The sequence below is a fragment of the Salmo salar genome, chromosome 09, assembly GCF_965601325.2.
Source record: "Salmo salar chromosome 09, fSalSal1, whole genome shotgun sequence".
In the NCBI taxonomy this organism is placed as follows: Eukaryota; Metazoa; Chordata; class Actinopteri; order Salmoniformes; family Salmonidae; genus Salmo; species Salmo salar.
The window spans coordinates 5,657,406-5,684,712 of record NC_138299.1 but is presented as its reverse complement, the minus strand read 5'-3'; the positions used below and the strand labels follow the sequence as shown (position 1 = coordinate 5,684,712).

The following is a 27,307-nucleotide window of genomic DNA, read 5'->3' as shown; positions in this document are numbered from 1 at the left end:
TCATCCCCTTGGCATTTTTCCTATTTTGTTGCATTACAACCTGTAATATAAATTGATTTTTATTTGGATTTCATGTAATGGACATATACAAAATAGTCCAAATTGGTGAAGTGAAACGAAAAAAAATATTTTAAAAAACAAATTGAAAAGTGGTACGTGCATATGTATTCACCCCCTTTGCTATGAAGCCCCTAAATAAGATCTGGTGCAACCAATTACCTTCAGAAGTCACATAATTAGTTAAATAAAGCCACCTGTGCACAATCTAAGTCCCACATGATCTGTCACATGATCTCAGTATATATACACCTGTTCTGAAAGGCCCCAGAGGCTGCAACACCACTAAGCAAGGAGCACCACCAAGCAAATGGCACCATGAAGACCAAGGAGCTCTCCAAACAGGTCAGGGACAAAGTTGTGGAGAAGTACAGATCAGGGTTGGGTTATATAAAAAATATCAGAAACTTTGAACATCCCATGGAGCACTGTTAAATCCATTATTAAAAAATTGAAAGAATATGGCACCACAACAAACCTGCCAAGAGAGGGCCACCCACCAAAACTCACGGAACAGGGAAGTAGGGCATTAATCAGAGAGGCACCAAAGAGACCAAAGATAACCCTGAAGGAGCTGCAAAGCTCCACAGCGGAGATTGGAGTATCTGTCTATAGGACCACTTCAAGCCGTACACTCCACAGAGCTGGGCTTTACAGAAGAGTGGCCAGAGAAAAGCTATTGCTTAAAGTGGGAGACTCCCCAAACATATGGAAGAAGGTACTCTGGTCAGATGAGACTAAAATGTAGCTTCTTGGTCATCAAGATAAACGCTATGTCTGGCGCAAACCCAACACCGCTCATCACGACGAGAATACCGTCCCCACAGTGAAGCATGGTGGTGGCAGCATCATGCTGTGGGGATGTTTTTCCATCGGCAGGGACTGGGAAACTGGTCAGAATTGAAGGAATGATGGATGGCGCTAAATACAGGGAAATTCTTGACGGAAACCTGTTTCAGTCTTCCAGAGATTTCAGACTGGGACAGATTGTTCCAGCAGGACAATGACCCTAAGCTCACAAGTCCAATTTCCAACACTCAAGTGGTTTATGGGGAAACATTTAAATGTGTTTGAATGGCCTATACAAAGCCCAGACATCAACCCAATTGAGAATCTATGGTATGACTTAAGGATTGCTGTACACCAGCAGAACCTAACCAACTTGAAGGAGCTGGAGCAGTTTTGCCTTGAAGAATGTGCAAAAATGCCAGTGGCTAGATGTGCCAAGCTTATAGAGACATACCCCAAGAGACTTGTGGCTGTAATTGCTGCAAAACGTGGCTCTACAAAGTATTGACTTGGGGGGTGAATAGTTATGCATGCTCAAGTTCTGTCTTTTTGTATTATTTCTTGCTTGTTTCACAATAAAAAAATATTTTGCATCTTCAAAGTGGTAGGCATGTTGTGTAAATGAAATGATACAAGTCCCCCCCCAAAAAATATATTTTAATTCCAGGTTGTAAAGCAACAAAGTAGAAAAAATGCCAAGGGGGTGAATACTTTCGCAAGCCACTGTACGTTTTTTTGCAGACGTTTAATGACACCGGCCATATTCAACGGGTGTTGGGCGTTCATGAATTCATCAATTATTCTGCGCTCTGGCACACTCAGACGAGAGTAAAAATCATGTCAAAATAAATATTGACAAAAATTGAAGGTATAGTTTGGAGGTTTTCTTTGGCCAGTGACAATAGCATTGGCATTTCTTACTGCAGTGAAACATGATGAAGATGCATATTTCATTAATGCCATGAATGATCAGGACTCAGACAAGCAGGACGCATAATTATTTCTGCCGTTTCAGTGTGTTGAGGTTTGATGATGTGATAGTATAGAGCATTGGAGGGGCTCGTTGAAGTGAAATAAAACATAAATGTGATGAGTTTCAACAGTGTGTGTGCGCGCGCGCGAGTGTGAGAGTGCGTGTGTGTGCATAATGTGTTCATATTTGTGTATGTGTCCATACGCAAATGTTGATTTATGTGTAACAATGTGTTTTACAGCAACGAAATGGGCCTTTCACACTTGTGGGGCAGTTGGTTCAGAGGGGCCCACCCCAACCCAGTGTACCAGCTCCTATCGGCACAGCAATGTCAATGTTAACGTGGCAACCAGAAGCCCATTCAAAGGCATCCAAATCTGGAGGGTACCGGAGACTGGCATCTACAGGTAAGACAACAGCTGCATCTAAATAGTCTCAATTGCCTTCCTTTTATAATAATCAAGTAAGACAACATAGGCTGAATCTCAATAGTTGTAACTGGCTTCCTTTCATGGTAGGTATAGGCTGAATATCCATGGTCTAAATTGCATTCCTGTCATGATAGGTGTAACATGCTGAGTGTCTTTGCAGAGGGTTATACCTAGAACCCTCTATGTAGGGTTCTTCATAGAAACCCCTGTATGTGGTTCTACCTAGAACCCTCTATGAAGGGTTCTACCAAGAATGATTGTATAATCTAAAGGTTCTTCCTAGAACCCTCTATGAATGGTTCCACCAGCCTTATTAGCCTTTAAAATGTCATTCTTAATAATAATACATTGTGTAAATATACAGTACCATTCAAAAGTTTGGGGTCAGATAGAAATGTCCTTGTTTTTGAAAGAAAAGCACATTTTTCCCATTAAAATAACATGAAATTGATCAGAAATACAGTGTAGATATTGTTAATGTTGTAAATGACTATTGTAGCTGGAAACGGATGATGTTTTATGGAATATCTACATAGGCGTAAAGAGTCCCATTATCAGCAACCATCACTCCTGTGTTCCAATGCCACGTTGTGTTAGCTAATTCAAGTTTATCATTTTAAAAGGCTAATTGATCATTAGAAAACCCTTTTGCAATTATGTTAGCACAGCTGAAAACTGTTGTCCTGATTAAAGAAGCAATAAAACTGTCCATCATTAGACTAGTTGAGCAGCTGGAGCATCAGCATTTGTGGGTTCAATTACAGGCTCAAAATGGCCAGAAACAAATAACTTTCTTCTGAAACTCGTCAGTCTATTCTTGTTCTGAGAAATAAAGGCTATCCCATGTGAGAAATTTCCAAGAAACTGAAGATCTCGTTCAATGTTGTGTAGTACTCACTTCACAGAACTGCGCAAACTGTCTCTAACCCGAATAGAAAGAGGAGTGGGAGGCCCCGGTGCACAACTGAGCAAGAGGACAAGTACATTAGAGTGTCTAGTTTGAGAAACAGATGTCTCACAAGTCCTCAACTGGCAGATTCATTAAATAGTACCCGCAAAACATCAGTCTCAACGTCAACAGTGAAGAGGTGACTCCGAGATGCTGGCCTTCTAATCAGTTGTGTTGTGACAAGGTAGGGGTTGTATCCAGAAGATAGCCCTATTTGATAAAAGATGAAGTCCATATTATGGCAAGAAGAGCTCAAATAAGAAAAGAGAATTGACAGTCCATCATTACTTGAAGACATGAAGGTCAGTCAGCATTTGTTTTTCTTTCTAAATAAGCATAACCCACAAATTCTGACAAACTCCAAGCATTGATTATGCAAGAATGGGCTGCCATCAGTCAGGACGTGGCCCAGAAGTTAATTGACAGCACGCCAGGGCGGATTGCAGAGGTCTTGAAAAAGAAGGGTCAACACTGAAGGGTCTTTGCATCAACTTCATGTAATTGTCAATAAAAGACTTTGACACTTATGAAATGCTTGTAATTATACTTCAGTATTCCATAGTAACATCTGACAAAAATATCTAAAGACACTGAAGCAGCAAACTTTGTGGAAATTAATATTTGTGTCATTCTCAAAACTTTTGACCACGACTGTATATGGTTCTACTACTTTCTAAGAGTGTAGTGTGAAGACAGCCAATGGTTGATTTGATATTGTGCTCTGTTTCAGAAGCCTTATAATGCACTATACCACCTGTGTGTAACGCCTTATGAATGTATTTAGTCATTGTGCATTTGAAATGTTGTTATTATAACCAGCGTTAAAGGTGCAATCAGAAGGAATCTATCCACCATTACCTGGTTGCTAAAATTTATAATTGCCATTTGTGACAAAACAATCCATGTTAAGTTTTGTGAATGATTGTACAATCTAAACCGCTATTAAATATATTTTCAATAACCAAAATATTGTATTTCAACTTTTTGAAACTGATGTACAAAATTGAAAGTAATTGTATTTGTATTTATTATGGATCCCCATTAGCTGCTCTTCCTGGGGTCTAGCAAAATTATGGCAGTTTACACAATTTTAAAACATCACAATACATTCACAGATTTCACAACACACTGTGTGCCCTCAGGCCCCTACTCCACCACTACCACATATTTACAATACTAAATCCCTGTGTGTGTGTGTGTGCCAATGTTTGCGTTGCTTCACAGGTGTTTTTTTGTGTTTTTTAAATCTAATTCTACTGCTTATGTTAGTTACTTGATGTGGAATAGAGTTACATGTAGTCATGGCTCTATGTAGTACTGTGTGCCTCCCATAGACTGTTCTGGACTTGAGGACTGTGAAGAGACCTTTTGTGGCATGTCTTGTGGGGTATGCATGGGTGCCCGAGCTGTGTGCCAGTAGTTTAGACAGACAGCTCGGTGCATTCAACATGTCAATACCTCTCATAAATAAAAGTAGTGATGAAGTCAATCTCTCCTCCACTTTCAGCCAGGAGAGATTGACATGCATATTATTGATATTAGCTCTCTGTGTACATCCAAGGTCCAGCCGTGCTGCCCTGTTCTGAGCCAATAGCAATTTTCCTATGTCCTTTTTTTGTGGCACTTGACCACACGACTTTGTCAAGGTGCGACAAAACTAGGGCCTGTAGGACCTGCCTTGTTGATAGTGATGTTAAGAAGGCAGAGCATCGCTTTATTATAAACAGACTTCACCCCATTTTAGCCACTACTGCATCAATATGTTTTGACCATGACAGTTTACAAGCTAGTGTTACTCCAAGCAGGTTAGTCATCTCAACTTGCTCAATTTCCAAATTATTTATTTCAAGATTTATTTGAGGTTTAGGTTTTAGTGAGTGTTTTGTTCCAAATACAATGCTTTTAGTTTTAGAAATATTTAGGGCTAACTTATTCCTTGCCACCCACTCTGAAACGAACTGCAGCTCTTTGTTGAGTGTTGCAGTCATTTCAGTCGCTGTAGTAGCTGACGTGTATCGTGTTGAGTCATCCGCAGACAGAGAAACTCTGGCTTTACTCAAAGTCAGTGGCATGTCATTAGTAAAAATTGAAAAAAGCCATTTGCCTAAACAGCTACCCTGGGGAATTACTGATTCTAACTGGATTATATTTGATAGGCTTCCATTAAAGAACACCCTTTGTATTATAGCAGGGGGGTGTAAAGCCATAACACATACGTTTTTCCAGCAGCAGACAATGATCAATAATGTCAAAAGCTGCACTGAAGTCTAACAAGACAGCCCCCACAATAATTGTATCATCAATTTCTCTCAGCCAATCATCAGTCATTTGTGTAAGTGCTGTGCTTGTTGAGTATCCTTCCCTATAAGCGTGCTGGAAGTCTGTTGTCAATTTGTTTACTGTGAAATAGCATTGTATCTGGTCAAACACAATTTTTTCCAGAAGTTTACGAATGGTTGGTAACTGGCTGATTGGTCAGCTATTTGAACCAGTAAGGGGGTCTTTACTATTCTTGGGTAGCGGAATGACTTTAGCTTTCCTCCAGGCCTGAGGGCACACGCTCTCTAGTAGGCTTAAATTGAAGATGTGGCAAATAGGAGTGGCAATATCATCTGCTATTAACCTCAGTAATTTTCCATCTAGATTATCAGACCCCGGTGGCTTGTCATTGTTGATAGACAACAATCATTTTTTCACCTCTTCCACACTGACTTTACAGAATTCAAAAGTACGATTCTTGTCTTACATAATTTGGTCCGATATACTTGGATGTGTAGTGTCAGCGTTTGTTGCTGGCATGTCATCCCAAAGTTGGCTTATCTTGCCAATGAAAAAGTCGTTAAAGTAGTTTGCAATATCAGTGGGCTTTGTGATGAATGAATGAATCTGATTCAATGAATGAAGGAGCCGAGTTGGCTTTATAATATTAAAGACACAAAACTGAAACATAAGGACTGGAAGCATAGAAATAGTGCACATAGAATGGATATACTGCTTATCAGTTTTGCTTTCAATGAGGCTGACAAATATTTAACTCACATTTCTATGTGAATTTGGTCGGGTCGCCCACAAAGCTACAGACCTTCAAGTTAAATCAAATGTGATAAATGCATTTATAATGCCTTATGCACAGCTGGTTCATACAAAGTAGTAATACCAAAGTCATGCCTTTCTGTTTATGTGTATTTCCAAAACAGGATCACAGCTTGTGGGGCGGCTGGCGGTCGCAGCGTATTGGCCATGACCAAGTCACATGGCGTCCAACTCACAGCGGACTTCCTGCTTCAGAAGGGCGAGTTGCTTCATTTCCTGGTGGGCCAAAAAGGAGAGGACGCTTGCCCCAATGTGAGTACCAACTTCCCAAAAGCTCAGAATACATGTCAAGGCTCATTACTTTAACAATTATGCCTCATCCAAAATTGACCCCTAGCCCCTGCCTCCTAGGCAGGCACTTGGATCAAAGTGGACTGTGTAGATCTAACCTTTTTATTTAACTATGCAAGTCAGTTAAGAATAAATTCTTAATTAGAATGACGGCCTACACCGGCCAAGCCCAGACGACGCTGGGCCAATTGTGCGCTGCCCTATGGGACTCCTAATCACGGCCGGATGTGATACAGCCTGGATTCAAACCAGGGACTGTAGTGACACCTCTTGCACTGAGATGCAGTGCTTTACACCGCTGCGCCACTCAGGAGCCCTATCTAAGATGACTGTATCTAAGAAGGGTCTGATAACCTGGGAAAAAAACAAATACACTGAAGACAAACCCAGGTTAAACCAGGTTTCTTAGTCCAGGGGGGCTATGGTAATGCTTAATTTTGCTTTCTAATTAACCAGGTTGCTTCATCACTTACACCTATACGCAATCCTGTCAGTTATTCACAAGTGCATAAGTAGCCTATTATATGGCCTAGCTCGATCCAAACTGGAATGTTGAAGTCTCAGGGATATGGCAAAAGAAGAACATCCTCAAAACTGCTTTGACATTTCCACTGTAAACATTGTTTTATTGAATTGACTCTCATTAGGAATGTGAGAAATGGTAAACAATTATTAACGTTTAAACAGCATTTTTATCCGTTTTCTGTTAAAATAATAACACAAATTCATAAAATTCCACGTGAATTCACAATGCAGCCGCACTGCTTCCAGTAACGGTTTAGGTCTCACAGTGCATCCCTTTCAGATGGTTAAGCATTGCACCTATTATTACCGTACCTCAATTACAACTCGCAAATTTGCATTTCACCACATTTTCCATTTGTCACATCCCTAGGTGAGAGTCCCAATCCAAATGTGGAAATGGCAAGACGCTTGATTTAACTTCTCAAAGTATTGTCATACAGGACTTCGCTGCTGTTGCTTGCCTTTCTCTACCATTTTCTCAAATGTTGATGACGTAGTGGTGGAGAGTCGACTCCAAAATAATTGATTCCTCGACTCCTTGCACATCGACTCCCGGTGTTGACTCCCATTTCTGAGTGTCAAGATTCAATTCTGCGATGAATCGACTCCTCAAGTCCTAAAATTCAGTATTTTTGGAAAAGAGACTGGTTAGTTGCAGTACTTTGGAGAACACAAACGCTTATATCTTTCAAAGTGAGGGAGCTTGCGAAGAACGGAGGGAGAGGGGAGGGGCAGAATATAACGTCAGGTCGGCCTCCAGGCAAACAGTCAGAACTGTGCACTAGGCCTATCTAACGGTAATCAAAAGCTGTATCTCACAATGGAATGCTGTATCTCGCAATTGTTTGGCTTGCAATGTCTCGCAACTTCAGTAAAGCAGGGCTTATCATCAATGAATAGGCTAGGATATTCTACACGCAACAGACCGATTACTGAACACACATGCGCATCATTAGTGAAGAGAACGAACAGGCAAGCACGAGACAGCACGATGGAGAGAGAGGAAGGGGCAGAAAGAACCATGCACATATGTCTAAGTAATCTGTATCTTGCAATGTCTTGTCTTGATTTTCTAAATGACTCTTCCTCTCTGGTTTTATTTAAATTACACAACTTTCCCCAGGCCTTTATAGCCAATCGTCTACTTAGGCTATAACACAGAAAATAATATTTTGTGATAGCTGGGGAAAAAATAAATAAACATTGTTTTTCGTTTAGGGATGATTTCTTAACATCAAGAATCCCAATTTTGTTTAAACGTTTACACCCCTCCTCTCAGCCCATTTTGTTGTTTTTGGCCTCATCCCAGAGTTGTCTTATATTTTGGAGTTCTCAGTCAGGAATCATATCTTGGAGAAAAATGTTAGACAATGAAAAGCTGAGAGTTGGCCCAGATGCATTTGGAGTCATTTGAGGTCTATAATTTCTATCAGGTCTATAATCCTGAAGGAAGTAGATACTCTCAAAAGGGGGCTTTAAAACTGATTAGTTGAGTGCTGGTGTGTTCTATGTTTCTCACAGCCTCCCCTCTGTAGATGTATTAATATCCTTTTAGGCTTTTACACACCATATTAGACACTCACACATACTAATGCACGCACGCGCACGCACGCACGCGCACACATGCACGCACGCACACACACGCACACGCACACAAAAGCGACAGCCAGAGGTGGAAGGGTGTGGGTTAGGGCAGGAGGACGGGGGGGGTAATTCTGTGTGAAATTGAGCTCTGGCAATCCACGGCCTCCCATGGGGCACTGGCCAAGGTCCATTGCCCCCTCTCCTCCTGCAGCTGTCAATCAAACTCCATATTGGCCCCTCCCTCTCCAGCTCTGGCTGTAGGAGCCTGAAGTCCAGATTGATGAAAATGTCGTGGTTGGAAGGAAGAGGACTGACTGTTTGGTTATTATTACCTGTCATCAGCACCGCTGGTCGTTTGGCTCTCGATAAATCTCTCATTTGTTACAATAGCCCAAGGCAGTGATGGGTAGATTGGGTAGAATAACACATTAGGTGTAGTACTCCTATGCTCTTGGACACGTCTTGTTTTGCATGACAATGACTGTAGAATTTGTCAAGAAAGCACAAACAGATCTGGGAATAGGCTAGTAAAGGCCCAATCCTACCTACAGATATGAGCTTGGAACTTGACTTTAGCAGATATCTTCCATTGATATCAATGCATGATTTGTGAGGAAGTCTGGATTATACAGATGTACAGTGTCTCAAATGTGTTACTTTCCCCTGAATAAAGAAACTCAGCTATCACTCTCTCTCCATTCTCATTGGTAGACCAACGGGACACTGAACAAGATCTGTGTAGAGCAGACGCCATTGGACAAGAAGACACAGGTCAAAGGGGGCGGGGGCGGAGGAGGAGGAGCCACCTATGTGTTCAAGGTAAGGAGAAAAGGCAGAGTCGCAAAGCTTTCCCTGTTTTCTTGCCCTCCTTGATAACTGATAGGTGAAAAGATTGGGTATGTCTCCTCCACGTTGCTTTCAACTGTCAGATGTGAAGGATGGAAGTAATGGAAATAAAAGAGTCTGGTAAGGATTAGGGCTGTTGCGATGACTGCATTACCGCCACTCTGGCAGTCCTGAGTCAAGACCGCAGTCAAATTCCACATCACTGTTGAGTCACAGTAATCTCCTTCTATGCACTCAGTACATGAATGGCGCTGATGCGTTGGTAGTGCCCAACTCACTAACGATCGCTAATGGTCTGGTACTCAGCTCTCTATTGTCCCTCTAATCACTCTGACATCAATGCAAATGCTATCGAAAATCACATCAAACACTTATCATCAAAACAGTAGGCCTATAATGCTTTTAGAACTCACCGTTACAGGCTGACCAAACCGGACGTGTGTGTGCGTCATCGCGCGCATGTTGATTTTGTACCCCCACACCAGACACGATCAGGACAAGGAAGGTTGAAATATCAAAACAAACTCTGCACCAATTATATTAATTTGGGGACAGGACGAAAAGCATTAAACATTTTTGGCAATTTAGCTAGCAGGCTTGCTGTTGCTAGCTAATTTGTCCTGGGATATAAACATTGGGTTGCTATTTTACCTGAAATGCACAAGGTCTCTACTCCGACAACTAATCCACAGATAAAAAGGTAAACCGAATTCCTTTCTCGCCATCTCTCCTCCTTCCTCAGGCTTTCTTTTTTTTCATTCTTTGGACTTTATATGGCGGTTGGCAACCAACTTTACGGTGCATTCTACATTGTTGAATAATAGTGAAGACATCACAACTATGAAATAACACATATGGAATCAGTTAAGAACAAATTATTATTTACAAGGACAGCCTACTCCTTCCTTCCCATCGGGGAATTGAATCCCAGTCTCCCACGTGCCTGCGCACGACACAGGGATTCTTTATCTAAATAGCCCAGCACTGTAGCCTACTTCCAACCGTCACGTTGTACAGCGCCATATTTTACGTTCCATCCTAACGGAAACCCAGAGGGTTTTTAATTTTTCTTGGAATAGAAACACCATAATATTAAGCAAATTAATTAAGCAAAATTTCTTAATCAGTCCCATACTATATTCTTATAAAAAAGGTTTTAAACTCTCTAGTACAGCCACTATTGAAGGCTATCAAATGCTTCTCAAAGATGCCCTCTGGTGGTCAAACTAGCACTAACTAGCATTAATGGTACCAGTAGTTGGCAATTAAATAACATGCCATAGAATTCTGTGGCACCACGCAAGCTGTGCTGCAGTATGCTGCAACTTTTAAAGGAAGAACCACTGTACGAGTCCTGTTTACTCTAGCTGTTTTAACGTAACTTACTTATTGGCATAAAGGCCTACTTCAATATACAGTATATCAATCAATCAGTCATTTAATTGTGCATGTCATCACACAGCATACAAGTCATCCATGTCTTTAAATACAGTCAAGCATTTTTTGTTATAAATCGCAACATGTCGGCTAAAGCGATTGAATTAACGAATGCATTTGGCTGTTTTAAATATTGGCTATGCTTGAGACTTTAAAACCTTTTCTTGTTCGAACAGACTATATGGGATTGATTGTAAATTATTATTGTATTTGTTGTGCTGTTTATACTGTTAGCAATTTAGCTTAATGAAATTAATTAATTTTATGGTGTTTATATTCCAAGAAAAATGAAAATGCATTTTACAGTAACCTATGTAGGCCTCAGGGTTCCCATTAGGAAAATATGTCACTCTACAATGTGATCGGTCGGGAGTAGGTTTAGGCTACTAAGCGACTGCAAGGGTGAAGAGCAAAATAATCCTAACATTTCCAGTCCCCAATTGAAGGCTAACCAATACCCAAACAGAGATTCAGTGAAATAAAAATCTCACTGAGTTATCAAGACCAGTCCCCATGCTTGTCTCAAAGCAGTGCTGAAATAGTTTACCACACGCGGGTAGGCTGTTGCTTCAAATCATATAACATTTGGATGACTTTGGCTGTTTCAGTAAGCAACAATTTGTTGCCTTCAATTGCATTAGCCTACTTTATACAAATATTTCTGTCATTCAGTGATATTTATTTCCATAGTAATTCGTTGTGGATCCATCCAGATGTGGTTAGAAAACGGTGCATGTGGTGGGTTATGCAAAGAGATGGGTGATGAGACATGCCTCGCAAACACCCATGAATACATTTAAAGTCCCTAAACTCGGCAAGAGTCTATTGTCCTGCTGATAGCCCATCAAGGTTGGATGGCTTCTTTTTAATTCCAATTTATTGGAAAGTGAATTCCATTATTAAAAAATGGAAAGAATATGACACAACAACAAACCTGCCAAGAGAGGGCTGCCCACCAAAATTCACAGACCAGGCAAGGAGGGCATTAATCAGCGAGGCAACGAAGACACCAAAGATAACCCTGAAGGAGCTGCAAAGCTCCACAGCGGAGATTGGAGTATCTGTCCATAGGACCACTTGATCCATACATTCCACAAAGCTGGGCTTTACGGAAGAGTCGCCAGAAAAAAAGTATTTTTTTAAAGAAAAAAATAAGCAAACACATTTGGTGTTTGCCAAAAGGCATGTGGGAGACTCCCCAAACATATGGAAGAAGGTACTCTGGTCAGATGAGACTAAAATGTAGCTTTTTGGCCATCAAGGAAAACACTATGTCTGGCGCAAACCAGACACCTCTCATCACCCCGAGAACACCATCCCCACATGGTGGTGGCAGCATCACGCTGTGGGGATGTTTTTCATCGGCAGGGAATAGGAAACTGATCAGAATTGAAGAAACAATGGATGGCGCTAAATACAGGGAAATTCTTGAGGGAAACCTGTTTCTGCTAAAGCAACACTCGAGTGGTTTAAGGGGAAACATTTAAATGTCTTGGAATGGCCTAGTCAAAGCCCAGACTTCAATCAAATTGAGAATCTGTGGTATGACGTAAAGATTGCTGTTCACCAGCAGAACCCATCCAACTTGAAGGAGCTGGACCAGTTTTGCCTTGAAGAATGGGCAAGCTTATAGCTCATAGCGACATAGCCCAAGAGACTTGCAGCTGTAATTGCTGCAAAAAGTGGCTCTACAAAGTATTGACTTTGGGGGGTGAATAGTTATGCACGCTCAAGTTTTCTGTTTTTTTTGTCTTATTTCTTGTTTGTTTCACAATAAAATATATTTTGCATCTTCACACTTTTCAGCAAGTTGCAATCATGAAATACCGAAATAAACAGTTTTTCATAAACATGGTCTAAATCATGTTTGATGCAATCTGTAAGTACCATTTTTCGCTGTACTGTTTAAACTCGGCGAAAGGAACATTGTTGACACTTTTCAGCAAGTTCCAATCATGAAATACAGAAATAAACAGTTTTTCATAATTAAGGTCTAAATCATGTTTGATGCAATCTATAAGTACCAAGTGTTTGGCATGTTATGTAAATCAAATGATACAAACACCCAAAAATCTATTTTAATTCCAGGTTGTAAGGCAACAAAATAGGAAAAATGCCAAGGGGGGTGAATACTTTCGCAAGCCACTGTATATCATGTCAAATATGCCTCATGTAAAATCATTGTCAAAAGCGCAAGAGATACTGTTGCATGACAAACAGGTACTGTTAGATTACAATATAATCTATCTGCCAGTTTGGAACACTGTAAACAATACTAAATAAAAGATAACTAATACCAGAGAGTCTGTTATAATGAAAAAAAGTGTAAAGCCTTTAATACAGCATAGCAAAGTTTAAAACAGCCAGATTTGTGAAATTGCTTTATCCAAACTTTTTGCGGTTGCGTGAGGCATGGTGATCACAGAATCAGTAGGATATGAAACAAATACTCCAATTGGCAACAGAATTACAATATATTATAATGGACTATTATACATTGAAATATTTGTAGGGGTTGATGCATTTTTCGTTAGGGCAAATATGGTCTGTGATATTGAGGTAGAAATGTAAAACTTCAGAGTGCTTAAGCATCGAATACATTGCAAGTTTGCCCTTTTTTGGCCATTAGGCTACACGTTACAATAAGATTCATCTCTGACTTACCGCAGCATCAGTAGTCTAAACTGTTGCACAAATTGGGGGATTGTTCACACATAGTCAAGCTATTAGACTATACTTTTGTAAATTAATTGAGGTGGGAATGTTTGTCAGTCTCTTTCCTATCGCAATAGAGTCCTGCATCAGGCCAAAAAAATCAGCAGGCGGGTGGCCCCGGAGTTGAGAGAGAACTTGGGTAAATACAATGGCTCAATTACACTTGACATGTGGACTGCAGATTTTCTAAAAATAGAATTCTTGTGCCTTAGAGCCCATTACATATACGAAGACTGAATGTTGTCCACCGCGGAGTGGGACAGTGCATCACAAAACTGCAGATAACATAAGGCCAGCTATTGTGAAAGAATACTTGTGGATCTTGTTGTTTTCCTCTATCAAGAGGCCTACTGTCCACCTGGTAATTGTGTGGTTCCAAAGGATAAAGTGTCACCTTCAGATGAATGTGTGGTTTCAGTGAGAAGCCAGCTGTGAGCCTGCGACCAGACACGGTGGATGACATCCTTTTCCTGCACAGCAATTTGAAGAAATCCAGGGATGACTGATTTTTAAGTTATTGTTTTGGTATATTAATTTGTTTTCTAATATTAGAAGGCTCTTTAAAGCGATTTGAGTTGTCAATGTACCGCATTGCATTGTGAAGGAAAAAAAATCTGTTCTTAATTCATGGCAAGGCTTATTTTTAGCCAAATCAAAATTAAAATAATATTTTACTTGCCAAATACACATGTTTAGCAGATGTTATTGCGGGTGTAGAAAAACGCTTGTGTTTCTAGCTCCAACAGTGCAGTAATATCTAACAATTCACAACAATACACACAAACTAAAAGTAAAACAGTTGAATTAAGGAATATATAATTATATAAATATTAGGATGAGCAATGTCGGAGTGACAGACTAAAATACAAAAGAATATAATACAGTATATACATATGAGATGAGTAAAGCAAAAATATGTGAAAATTATTAAAGTGACTAGTGTTCCATTATTAGAGTGGACAGTGATTTCAAGTCTATGTATATGGGGCAGCAGCCTCTAAGGTGCAGAGTTACATAACCAGGTGGAAGCCGTCTAGTGGTGGCTATTTAACAGTCTGATGGCCTTGAGATAGAAGCTGTTTTTCAGTCTCTCGGTCCCTGCTTTGATGCACCTGTACTGACCTCACCTTCTGGATGATAGCAGGGTGAACAGGCTGTGGCTCAGGTGGTTGAGGTCCTTGATGATCTTTTTGGCCTTCCTGTGACATCAAGTGATGTAGGTATACTGGAGGGCAGGTAGTTTGCCCCCGGTGATGCATTGGGCAGACCGCACCACCCTCTGGAGAGCCCTGCGGGTGCAGGGGGTGCAGTTGCCGTACCAGGCAGTGATACAGCCCGACAGGATGCTCTCAATAGTGCATCTGTAATAGTTTGTGAGGGTTTTAGGTGCCAAGCCAAATTTTTTCAACCTCGTGAGGTTGAAGAGGCGCTGTCTGTGTTGGTGGACCATCGTCAATGATCTGTACACTGAGGAACTTGAAGCTTTTCACCTGCGCAACTGTGGTCCTGTCAATGAGGATAGGGGTGTGGAGCACACTCTGCTGTTTCCTGAAGTCCACGATCAGCTCCTTTGTTTTGTCGACATTGATAGAGGTTATTTCCCTGGCACCACACTCCGAGGGCCCTCACCTCCTCTCTGTAGGCTGTCTTGTCATTGTTGGTAATCAGGCCTACTACTGTTGTGACGTCTGCAAACTTAATGATTGAGTTCGAGGCATGCGTGGTCACACAGCCATGGGTGAACAGGGAGTACAGGAGGGGGCTGAGCACACACCCTTGTGGGGCCCCTGTGTTGAGGATCAGTGAAGTGGAGGTGTTGTTTCCTACCTTCACCAGCTGGGGGTGGCCGGTCAAGAAGTCCAGGACCCAGTTGCACAGGGTGGGGTTCAGACCCAGGGCCCGAGCTTAATAATGAGCTTGGAGGGTACTATGGTGTTGAATGCTGAGCTATAGTCAATGAACAGCATTCTTCCATACGTATTCCACTTGTCAGTGGTGGAAAAAGTACTTAATTGTTGTACTTGAGTAAAAGTAAACATACCTTAAAAGAAAATTACTCAAGCAAAAGTGAAAGTCACCCAGTAAAATACTCCACTAACATCAAGTCGGTGACCCGATCCTGTAGGTTCATGCTCTACAACATTCGCAGAGTACGACCCTGCCTCACACAGGAAGCGGCGCAGGTCCTAATCCAGGCACTTGTCATCTCCCGCCTGGATTACTGCAACTCGCTGTTGGCTGGGCTCCCTGCCTGTGCCATTAAACCCCTACAACTCATCCAGAACGCCGCAGCCCGTCTGGTGTTCAACCTTCCCAAGTTCTCTCATGTCACCCCGCTCCTCCGCTCTCTCCACTGGCTTCCAGTTGAAGCTCGCATCCGCTACAAGACCATGGTGCTTGCTTACGGAGCTGTGAGGGGAACGGCACCTCCGTACCTTCAGGCTCTGATCAGGCCCTACACCCAAACAAGGGCACTGCGTTCATCCACCTCTGGCCTGCTCGCCTCCCTACCTCTGAGGAAGCACAGTTCCCGCTCAGCCCAGTCAAAACTGTTCGCTGCTCTGGCACCCCAATGGTGGAACAAGCTCCCTCACGACGCCAGGACAGCGGAGTCAATCACCACCTTCCGGAGACACCTGAAACCCCACCTCTTCAAGGAATACCTGGGATAGGATAAAGTTCCTTCTAAACCCCCCCTTAAAAGATTTAGATGCACTATTGTAAGTGGTTGTTCCACTGGATATTATAAGGTGAATGCACCAATTTGTAAGTCGCTCTGGATAAGAGCGTCTGCTAAATGACTTAAGATGTAAAATGTAAATGTACTTTAGTAAAGGACTGAAAGTATTTGGTTTTAAATATACTTAGGTATCAAAAGTAAACGTAATTGCTAAAATATAAATAAGTATCAAAAGTACAATTATAAATCATTTCAAATTCCTTATATTAAACAAACCGGACAACAACATTTTAATTTTTTTATTTTTTTACGGATAGCCAGGGGCACACTCCAACACTCAGACATAATTTAAAAATGAAGCATGTGTCTGTAGTAAGTCCGCCAGATCAGAGGCAGAAGAGATGAGCAGGGATGTTCTCTTGATAAGTACGTGAATTGGACCATTTCCCTATCAGGCAAAGCATTCAAAATGTAATGAGTACTTTTGGGTGTCAGAGAAAACATATGGAGTAAAAAGTACATTATTTTCTTAAGGAATGTAGTGAAGTAAAAGTAAAAGTTGTCCAAAATAAAAATAGTTTAAAAAAGTACAGATACCCCATAAAACTACTTAAGTAGTACATTGAAGTATTTTTAGTTAAGTACTTTACACCACTGCCTCTTGTCCAGATGGGATAGGGCAGTGTGATGGCGATTGCATCGTCTGTGGATCTATTGGGGTGTAAAGCAAATTGAAGTGGGTCTAGGATGTCAGGTATGGTAGAGGTGATATGATCCTTAGTTAGCCTCTCGAATCACTTCACGATGACAGAAATGAGTGCTACGGGGTGATAGTGGTTTATTTCAGTTACCTTTGCTTTCTTGGGTACAGGAACAGTTGTGGACATCTTGAAGCAAGTGGAGACAGCCGACTAGGATAGGAAGAGATTGAATATGTCCGTAAACACTCCAGCCAGCTGGTCTGCACATGCTCTGAGGATGCGGCTAAGGATGCCGTCGGGGCCGGCAGCCTTGCGAGGGTTAACACAATTAAATGTCTTACTCACATCGGTTGGTTAGATTAACGAGAGTCTTGTCTTTAAAATGGTGTAAAATAGTCATATGTTTGAGAAATTGAAGTAATAGCATTTCTAAGGTATTTGAATAACGCGCCACGGGATTCCACAGGCTGTTACGTAGGTGGGACGAAATTGTCCCACTGGCCCTAGAGAAGATATGTATGTTTTGTATTATCTAAAACCATTAAATCAAATCTTACAAAAAATAAATAGGGAAAAATGAAAGGCTTGCAAAACGCATTTGATTATTCATTATGAATAGGATTTATTTGATTTATTTCGTTACATTTACATACTTCATTGTAACCACAATGCCACAAATAATTTAACCTGTTGGGTCTAGGGGGCAGCATTTGCACGTCTGGATAAAAAAAATGTACCCGATTTAATCTGGTTACTAATCCTACCCAGTAACTAGAATATGCATATACTTATTATATATGGATAGAAAACACTCTAAAGTTTCCAAAACTGTTTGAATGGTGTCTGTGAGTATAACAGAACTCATTTGGCAGGCAAAACCCTGAGACATTTTCTGACAGGAAGTGGATACCTGATGTGTTGTATTGAGTTTAAACCTATCCCATTGAAAAACACAGGGGTTTAGGAATATTTTGGCACTTCCTATTGCTTCCACTAGATGTCACCAGCCTTTACAAAGTGTTTTGAGTCTTCTGGAGGGAGATCTGACCGAACAAGAGCCATGGAACGGTGATGTCCCATTAGACACCTGGCGCGCTACTTCATGTTGGGTACCCTCGTTCCAATACGTTATAAAAGGCTATGCATTCGTCCACCTTGAATATTATTCATGTTCTGGTTAAAAAAGGCCCTAATGATTTATGCTATACAACGTTTGACATGTTTGAACGAACGGAAATATATTTTTTCCCCTCGTTCATGACGAGAAGTCCGGCTGGCTTACATCATGTGCTAACGAGACGGAGATTTTTGGACATAAATGATGAGCTTTTTTGAACAAAACTACATTCGTTATGGACCTGTGATACCTGGAAGTGACATCTGATGAAGAGAATCAAAGGTAATGGATTATTTACATAGTATTTTCGATTTTAGATCTCCCCAACATGACGTCTAGTCTGTATCGCAACGCGTATTTTTCTGGGCACAGTGCTCAGATTATTGCAAAGTGTGATTTCCCAGTAAGGTTATTTTTAAATCTGGCAAGTTGATTGCGTTCAAAAGATGTAAATCTATAATTCTTTAAATGACAATATAATATTTTACCAATGTTTTCTAATTTTAATTATTTAATTTGTGACGCTGACTTGACTGCCGGTTATTGGAGGGAAACGATTTCCTCAACATCAATGCCATAGTAAAACGCTGTTTTTGGATATAAATATGAACTTGATAGAACTAAAAATGCATGCATTGTCTAACATAATGTCCTAGGAGTGTCATCTGATGGAGATTGTAAAAGGTTAGTGTATCATTTTAGCTGGTTTTATGGTTTTGGTGACCCTGTCTTTGACTTGACAAAACATTACACACAACTCTTGTAAATGTACTGTCCTAACATACTCTAAATTTATGCTTTCGCCGTAAAACCTTTTTGAAATCGTAAAACGTGGTTAGATTAAGGAGATGTTTATCTTTCAAATGGTGTAACATAGTTGTATTTTTGAAAAATTTGAATTTTGACATTTATTTGGATTCAAATTTGCCGCTCTTGAAATGCACCTGCTGTTGATGGAGTGCACCACGGGTGGCACGCTAGCGTCCCACCTAGCCCCAAGAGGTTAACACACACAACATGAGCAGATTAACTTCTTGGGGCTATGTGGGACGCTAGCGTGCCACCCGTGGTGCACCCTATCAACAGCAGGTGCATTTCAAGAGCGGCAAATTTGAAACCAAATAAATGTCAAAATTCAAATTTTTCAAACATACAACTATCTTACACCCTTTGAAAGATAAACATCTCCTTAATCTAACCACGTTGTCCGATTTCTAAAAGGTTTTACGGCGAAAGCATAAAGTTAGATTATGTTAGGAGAGTACATTGACAATAGCTGTGTGTAATGTTTTGTCAATTCAAAGACAGGCGTCACCAAAACCATAAAACCAGCTAGAATGATGCACTAACCTTTTACAATCTCCATCAGATGACACTCCTAGGACATTATGTTAGACAATGCATGCATTTTTAGTTCTATCAAGTTCATATTTATATCCAAAAACAGCGTTTTACTATGGCATTGATGTTGAGGAAATCGTTTCCCTCCAATAACCGGCAGTCAAGTCAGCACCACAAATTAAATAATTAAAATTAGAAAACATTGGTAAAATATTATATTGTCATTTAAAGAATTATAGATTTACATCTCTTGAACGCAATCAACTTGCCAGATTTAAAAATAACCTTACTGGGAAATCACACTTTGCAATAATCTGAGCACTGCGCCCAGAAAAATATGCTTTGCTATACAGACAAACGGCCATGTTGGAGAGATCTAAAATCGAAAATACTATGTAAATAATCCATTACCTTTGATTCTCTTCATCAGATGTCACTTCCAGGAATCCCAGGTCCATAACGAATGTAGTTTTGTTCAAAAAAGCTCATCATTTATATCCAAAAAGCTCCGTGTTGTTAGCACATGATCTAAGCCAGCCGGACTTCTCGTCATGAACGAGGGGAAAAAATATATTTACGTTCGTTCAAACATGTCAAACGTTGTATAGCATAAATCTTTAGTGCGTTTTTTAACCAGAACATTAATAATATTCAAGGTGGACGAATGATTCTCTTTTATAACGTATTGGAACGAGGGTACCCAACATGAACTCGCGCGCTAGAGTCTAATCGGCCATCACCGTTCCATGGCTCTTGTTCGGTCAGATCTCACAGTAAAAGACTCAAAACACTTTGTAAAGGCTGGTGACATCTAGTGGAAGCAATAGGAAGTGCCAAAACATTAACCTCTCTAGGCTAGGTGGGACGAATTCGTCCCACCTACGTAACAGCCACTGCTATCCTGTGGCGCGATTTTCAAAACCTTAAAAATCCTATTACTTCAATTTCTCAAACATATGACTATTTTACAGCCATTTAAAGACAAGACTCTCGTTAATCTAACCACACTGTCCGATTTCAAAAAGGCTTTACAACGAAAGCAAAACATTAGATTATGTCAGCAGAGTACCAAGCCAGAAATAATCAGACACCCATTTTTCAAGCCAGCATTTAATGTCACCAAAACCCAGAAGACAGCTAAATGCAGCACTCACCTTTGATGATCTTCATCAGATGACAACCCTAGGACATTATGTTATACAATACATGCATGTTTTGTTCAATCAAGTTCATATTTATATCAAAAACCAGCTTTTTACATTAGCATGTGACGTTCAGAACTAGCATACCCCCCGCAAACTTCCGGGGAATTCGCTAACATTTTACTAAATTACTCACGATAAACGTTCACAAAAAGCATAACAATTATTTTAAGAATTATAGATACAGACCTCCTCTATGCACTCGATATGTCCGATTTTAAAATAGCTTTTTGGTGAAAGCACATTTTGCAATATTCTAAGTACATAGCCCAGGCATCACGGGCTCGCTATTTATACACCCGGCAAGTTTAGCACTCACCATAATCATATTTACTATTATAAAAGTTTCATTACCTTTTGTTGTCTTCGTAAGAATACACACCCAGGACTGCTACTTCAATAACAAATGTTGGTTTGGTCCAAAATAATCCATCGTTATATCCGAATAGCGGCGTTTTGTTCGTGCGTTCCAGACACTATCCGAAATAGTAAAGAAGTGTCACGCGCATGGCGCAATTCGTGACAATAAAATTCTAAGTATTCCATTACCGTACTTCGAAGCATGTCAACCGCTGTTTAAAATCAAATTTTACGACATTTTTCTCGTAGAAAAGCGATAATATTCCGACAGGGAATCTCCTTTTCGGCAAACAGAGGAAAAAATCCCAAAGGCGGGGGCGGTCGGGGTCACGCGCATAAGCCAGTGTCCCTTGATCGGCCACTTGAGAAAGGCGATAATGTGTTTCAGCCTGGGGCTGGAATGACGACATTCTGTTTTTTCCCGGGCTCTGAGCGCCTATGGACGACGTGGGAAGTGTCACGTTAGAGCAGAGATCCTTAGTAAATGATAGAGATGGAAAAGAAGTTCAACAAATGGTCAGACAGGCCACTTCCTGTAAAGGAATCTCTCAGGTTTTGACCTGCCATTTGAGTTCTGTTATACTCACAGACACCATTCAAACAGTTTTAGAAAATTTAGGGTGTTTTCTATCCATATGTAATAAGTATATGCATATTCTAGTTACTGGGTAGGAGTGGTAACCAGATTAAATCGGGTATGTTTTTTATCCAGCCGTGTCAATGCTGCCCCCTAGCCCTAACAGGTTAATCAACCCCTGTGTGTTTCAATGGCATAGGCTTAAAGGTAATTCAACACATCAGGTATCCACTTCCTGTCAGAAAATGTCTCAGGGTTTTGCCTGCCAAATGAGTTCTGTTATACTCACAGACACCATTCAAACAGTTTTAGAAACTTTAGGGTGTTTTCTATCCATATATAATAAGTATATGCATATTCTAGTTACTGGGTAGGATTAGTAACCAGATTAAATCGGGTACGTTTTTTTATCCAGCCGTGAAAATACTGCCCCCTAGCCCCAACAGGTTAACTTGGTCGAGTGAGTCACGAGTGAGTCACTCAGCTTTATGCTGACAAATATAGCTTTATGCTGAAAAATAGCCTACTAAATGGGCCAAGACTAAACAAATATATTAGATTGCCTAAATAAACTAGAACATTTCTTAAATAAATTAAGTAGCTCAGGTCTTGAAAATATGGGCAACACCCCCCCCCCCCCCCTATTGTTGCTGCACTCGCTTTCATTCATTTACTTCTTCACATCAGCAAAGAAGGACTTTCAGAAACTCACTTTATATAGAGAGGCTATCACTCTTTCACACTGTGGTAAATAAAGTTTGTTATTTAGAATTATTTATTTCTGTTTTTAGAGTGAGAGAAACCAAAAGCCCACCGTGCCTATTTTTTGAAAATAATCAGTCCACATGTCAAGTGTAATTGTATTTACCCAAGTTCTCTCTCAACTCCACGACCACCCGGCAGCAACATTTTTTGGGGCCTGATGCAGGAATCTGGTGGCAGAGAAGAGAGACTCTCAGACTGAAACATTCACCCCTCCATTAATTTAAGAAAAGATAGACTGAAAGAAAAAAATGGAGTCGTCTCGTGGACGCGCATCTCCAGTGTCATTGTTCCCTGGCTGACCACTCACAAAAACTCCTGCTGTTTTTCGCCCAGAGACTGCAGAGACGTCATTCCACTTTCTGGCGCCTTCTGAGAGCCAATGGAAGCCTTAGAAAATGTCACATTACAGCAGAGATGCTGTATTTTTGATAGAGATGCCACAGAAGGAGAACAAATTGTCAGACAGGGCACTTCCTGTATGGAATCTTCTCAGGTTTTGGCCTGCCATATGAGTTCTGTTATACTCACAGACACCATTCAAACAGTTTTAGAAACTTTAGAGTGTTTTCTATCCAAATCTACTAATTATATGAATACATATAATTATATGAATATTCTAGTTTCTGGGCAGGAGTAGTAACCAGATTAAATCGGGTAAGTTTTTTATTCGGCCGTGAAAATACTGCCCCCTATTCCAAACAGGTTAATTACCCTAAGACCTGCAGGCATTTGTATAACAGTTACCGTCTGACAAAATTTCATGACTGACACAGCCCTAGTAAGTTAAGGAAGTTAGGAAAGGAAATGAAAGGGGATATATTAGATCATTAGAATATATGTTGTTGTTTCTTTCCTCAATTGAGCACCTGTGCCTTTTTTTATTGAAACTGGGCACACCCACTCGGCACGCTCACATTAAATGTATAATATATGTTAGAGATTGGTGTCACACTGACTAATTTGCCATGGTAACAGGTGGAGAGGGGTGTCCACATCCCCCTGATCATCGCAGGTGGAGGTGGGGGACGTGGGTACAGCAGCCAATCGGACAGCCAGAATGAGTTAATGGACGACCCCGATGTACCAGGGCATAACGGGAAGTCTGGAGCGGCAGGTAAAACTTCCAACAGCACTGTGTGTTTTGTATTGTGAAGGACTGCTTGACAGTGTGTATGTGTGTGTGTGTATGTGCCTGCCTGTGTGTGTGTCAGCCTGTGTGCACCTGTGTTTGTGGGTGTCTGTTTGCATGTTCTGGGTGTGTGTGCGGGCATCTGCCTCAGTGTGTGCCCCCAATCCATTCTGGCGCCCTGTGTCCCGCTCCCTTGGTGCAGTTTGAGTTTAATACAACTACAGCTTTTTAAAGGCTTGCTCCCCAACTGAGTTCTATTAACAACTCAATATAATTATTTACCACTTTCATTTCCCACCCAGTGTTTTCAGTGTCTTGTGCTCCAAGTTTGCATGCCTATTAGCCTCTAAGTGATCCCTTTACGCGCCAATCCCGTTAGCGGGATAGATTTGAAAACATCCAGTGAAATTGCAGAGCACCAAATTCAAACTACAGAAATATCAATATTCAACATTCACGAAAATATAAGTGTAATACATCAAAATAAAGCTTAACTTCATGTTAATCCAGCCGCAGCGTCAGATATCATAAAGGCTTTACGGCGAAAGCAGACCATGCGATTATCTGAGGACAGCGCCCCGCATACAAACACATGAAAATCATTTTTCAACCAGGCAGGTGCGACACAAAAGTCAGAAATAACGATATAATAAATGCTTTACCTTTGAAGATCTTCTTCTTTTTGCAATCCCAAGTGTCTCAGTGACACAATGAATGGTCGTTTTGTTCGATAAATTCCTTCTTTATATACCCAAAATGTCCATTTATTTGGCGCATTTAACCTCTATGGGCTAGGTGGGACGCTAGCGTGCCACCCGTGGTGCACTCCATCAACAGCAGGTGCATTTCAAGAGCGGCAAATTTGAATCCAAATAAATGTCAAAATTCAAATTTTTCAAACATACAACTATTTTACATCCTTTGAAAGATAAACATCTCCTTAATCTAACCACGTTTTACGATTTCAAAAAGGTTTTACGGCGAAAGCATAAATTTAGAGTATGTTAGGACAGTACATTTACAAGATTTGTGTGTAATGTTTTGTCAAGTCAAAGACAGGGTCACCAAAACCATAAAACCAGCTAAAATGATGCACTAACCTTTTACAATCTCCATCAGATGACACTCCTAGGACATTATGTTAGACAATGCATGCATTTTTAGTTCTATCAAGTTCATATTTATATCCAAAAACAGCGTTTTACTATGGCATTGATGTTGAGGAAATCGTTTCCCTCCAATAACCGGCAGTCAAGTCAGCGTCACAAATTAAATAATTAAAATTAGAAAACATTGGTAAAATATTATATTGTCATTTAAAGAATTATAGATTTACATCTCTTGAACGCAATCAACTTGCCAGATTTAAAAATAACCTTACTGGGAAATCACACTTTGCAATAATCTGAGCACTGCGCCCAGAAAAATACGCGTTGCGATACAGACTAGACGTCATGTTGGGGAGATCTAAAATCGAAAATACTATGTAAATAATCCATTACCTTTGATTCTCTTCATCAGATGTCACTTCCAGGTATCACAGGTCCATAACGAATGTAGTTTTGTTCAAAAAAGCTCATCATTTATGTCCAAAAATCTCCGTCTTGTTAGCACATGATCTAAGCTAGCCGGACTTCTCGTCATGAACGAGGGGAAAAAATATATTTACGTTCGTTCAAACATGTCAAACGTTGTATAGCATAAATCATTAGGGCCTTTTTTAACCAGAACATGAATAATATTCAAGGTGGACGAATGCATACTCTTTTATAACGTATTGGAACGAGGGTACCCAACATGAACTCGCGCGCCAGGTGTCTAATGGGACATCATCGTTCCATGGCTCTTGTTCGGTCAGATCTCCCTCCAGAAGACTCAAAACACTTTGTAAAGGCTGGTGACATCTAGTGGAAGCAATAGGAAGTGCCAAAATATTCCTCAGCCCCTGTGTTTTTCAATGGGATAGGTTTAAAGGTAATACAACACATCAGGTTTCCACTTCCTGTCAGAAAATGTCTCAGGGTTTTGCCTGCCAAATGAGTTCTGTTATACTCACAGACACCATTCAAACAGTTTTAGAAACTTTAGAGTGTTTTCTATCCATATATAATAAGTATATGCATATTCTAGTTACTGGGTAGGATTAGTAACCAGATTAAATCGGGTACATTTTTTTATCCAGACGTGCAAATGCTGCCCCCTAGCCCTAACAGGTTAATTCAGAAATACACCGATTCCAACTCGCCCAACATGACTACAAAGTATCTAATAAGTTACCTGTAAACTTGGTCCAAACATTTCAAACAATGTTCCTAATCCAACCTCAGGTATCCTAAAATGTAAATAATCGATAAAATTTAAGACAGGATAATCTGTTTCCAATACCGAAGAAAAATAACACGGAGCGTGCTCCTGTTCACACGCACCAAAATAGTAGGGACCTTCAGAGTGACATATGGAATGAATAGCACTACTTCTTCATTTCTCAAAAGAAAAACATCGACCAATTTCTAAAGACTGCTGACATCTAGTGGAAGCCATAGGAACTGCAACCAGATTCCTAATAAATAGGGTTTCCCATAGAAACCATTGGAAAATCCTATGACCTCAATTTTGTTTTTCCCTGGATGGTTTGTCCTCGGGTTTCGCCTGTCAAATCAGTTCTGTTATACTCACAGACATTATGTTAACCTCTATGGGCTAGGTGGGACGCTTGCGTCCCACCTACGTAACAGCCACTTGCAGCCTGTGGCGCGATTTTCAAAACCTTAAAAATCCTATTACTTAAATTTCTCAAACATATGACTATTTTACAGCTATTTAAAGACAAGACTCTCGTTAATCTAACCACACTGTCCGATTTCAAAAAGGCTTTACAACGAAAGCAAAACATTAGATTATGTCAGCAGAGTACCAAGCCAGAAATAATCAGACACCCATTTTTCAAGCCAGCATATAATGTCACCAAAACCCAGAAGACAGCTAAATGCAGCACTCACCTTTGATGATCTTCATCAGATGACAACCCTAGGACATTATGTTATACAATACATGCATGTTTTGTTCAATCAAGTTCATATTTATATCAAAAAACAGCTTTTTACATTAGCATGTGACGTTCAGAACTAGCATACCCCCCGCAAACTTCCGGGGAATTTGCTAACATTTTACTAAATTACTCACGATAAACGTTCACAAAAAGCATAACAATTATTTTAAGAATTATAGATACAGACCTCCTCTACGCACTCGATATGTCCGATTTTAAAATAGCTTTTTGGTGAAAGCACATTTTGCAATATTCTAAGTACATAGCCCAGGCATCACGGGCTCGCTATTTAGACACCCGGCAAGTTTAGCACTCACCAATATCAGGTTTACTATTATAAAAGTTTGATTACCTTTTGTTGTCTTCGTCAGAATGCACACCCAGGACTGCTGCTTCAATAACAAATGTTGGTTTGGTCCAAAATAATCCATCGTTATATCCGAATAGCGGAGTTTTGTTCGTGCGTTCCAGACACTATCCGAAATGGTAAAGAAGTGTCGCGCGCATGGCGCAATTCGTGACAATAAAATTCTAAATATTCCATTATCGTACTTCGAAGCATGTCAACCGCTGTTTAAAATCAATTTTTACGCCATTTTTCTCGTAGAAAAGCGATAATATTCCGACAGGGAATCTCCTTTTCGACAAACAGAGGAAAAAATCACAAAGGCGGGGGCGGTCGGGTCATGCGCATAA

At 40.5% G+C, this 27,307-nt stretch overlaps 1 protein-coding gene across 1 annotated transcript in view; it reads left to right on the top strand.

Moving 5' to 3' along the window:
- The window catches only part of LOC106610598 (ALK tyrosine kinase receptor), a 173,489-nt gene that overhangs the window by 63,881 nt on the left and 82,301 nt on the right, over nucleotides 1-27,307 (top strand). Inside the window, exons 8-11 of the mRNA XM_082955608.1 lie at nucleotides 2,061-2,226; nucleotides 6,397-6,544; nucleotides 9,404-9,511; nucleotides 23,409-23,547. Of these exons, the coding sequence (XP_082811734.1) occupies nucleotides 2,061-2,226; nucleotides 6,397-6,544; nucleotides 9,404-9,511; nucleotides 23,409-23,547 (561 nt within the window). The remainder of the gene's footprint in view (nucleotides 1-2,060; nucleotides 2,227-6,396; nucleotides 6,545-9,403; nucleotides 9,512-23,408; nucleotides 23,548-27,307) is intronic.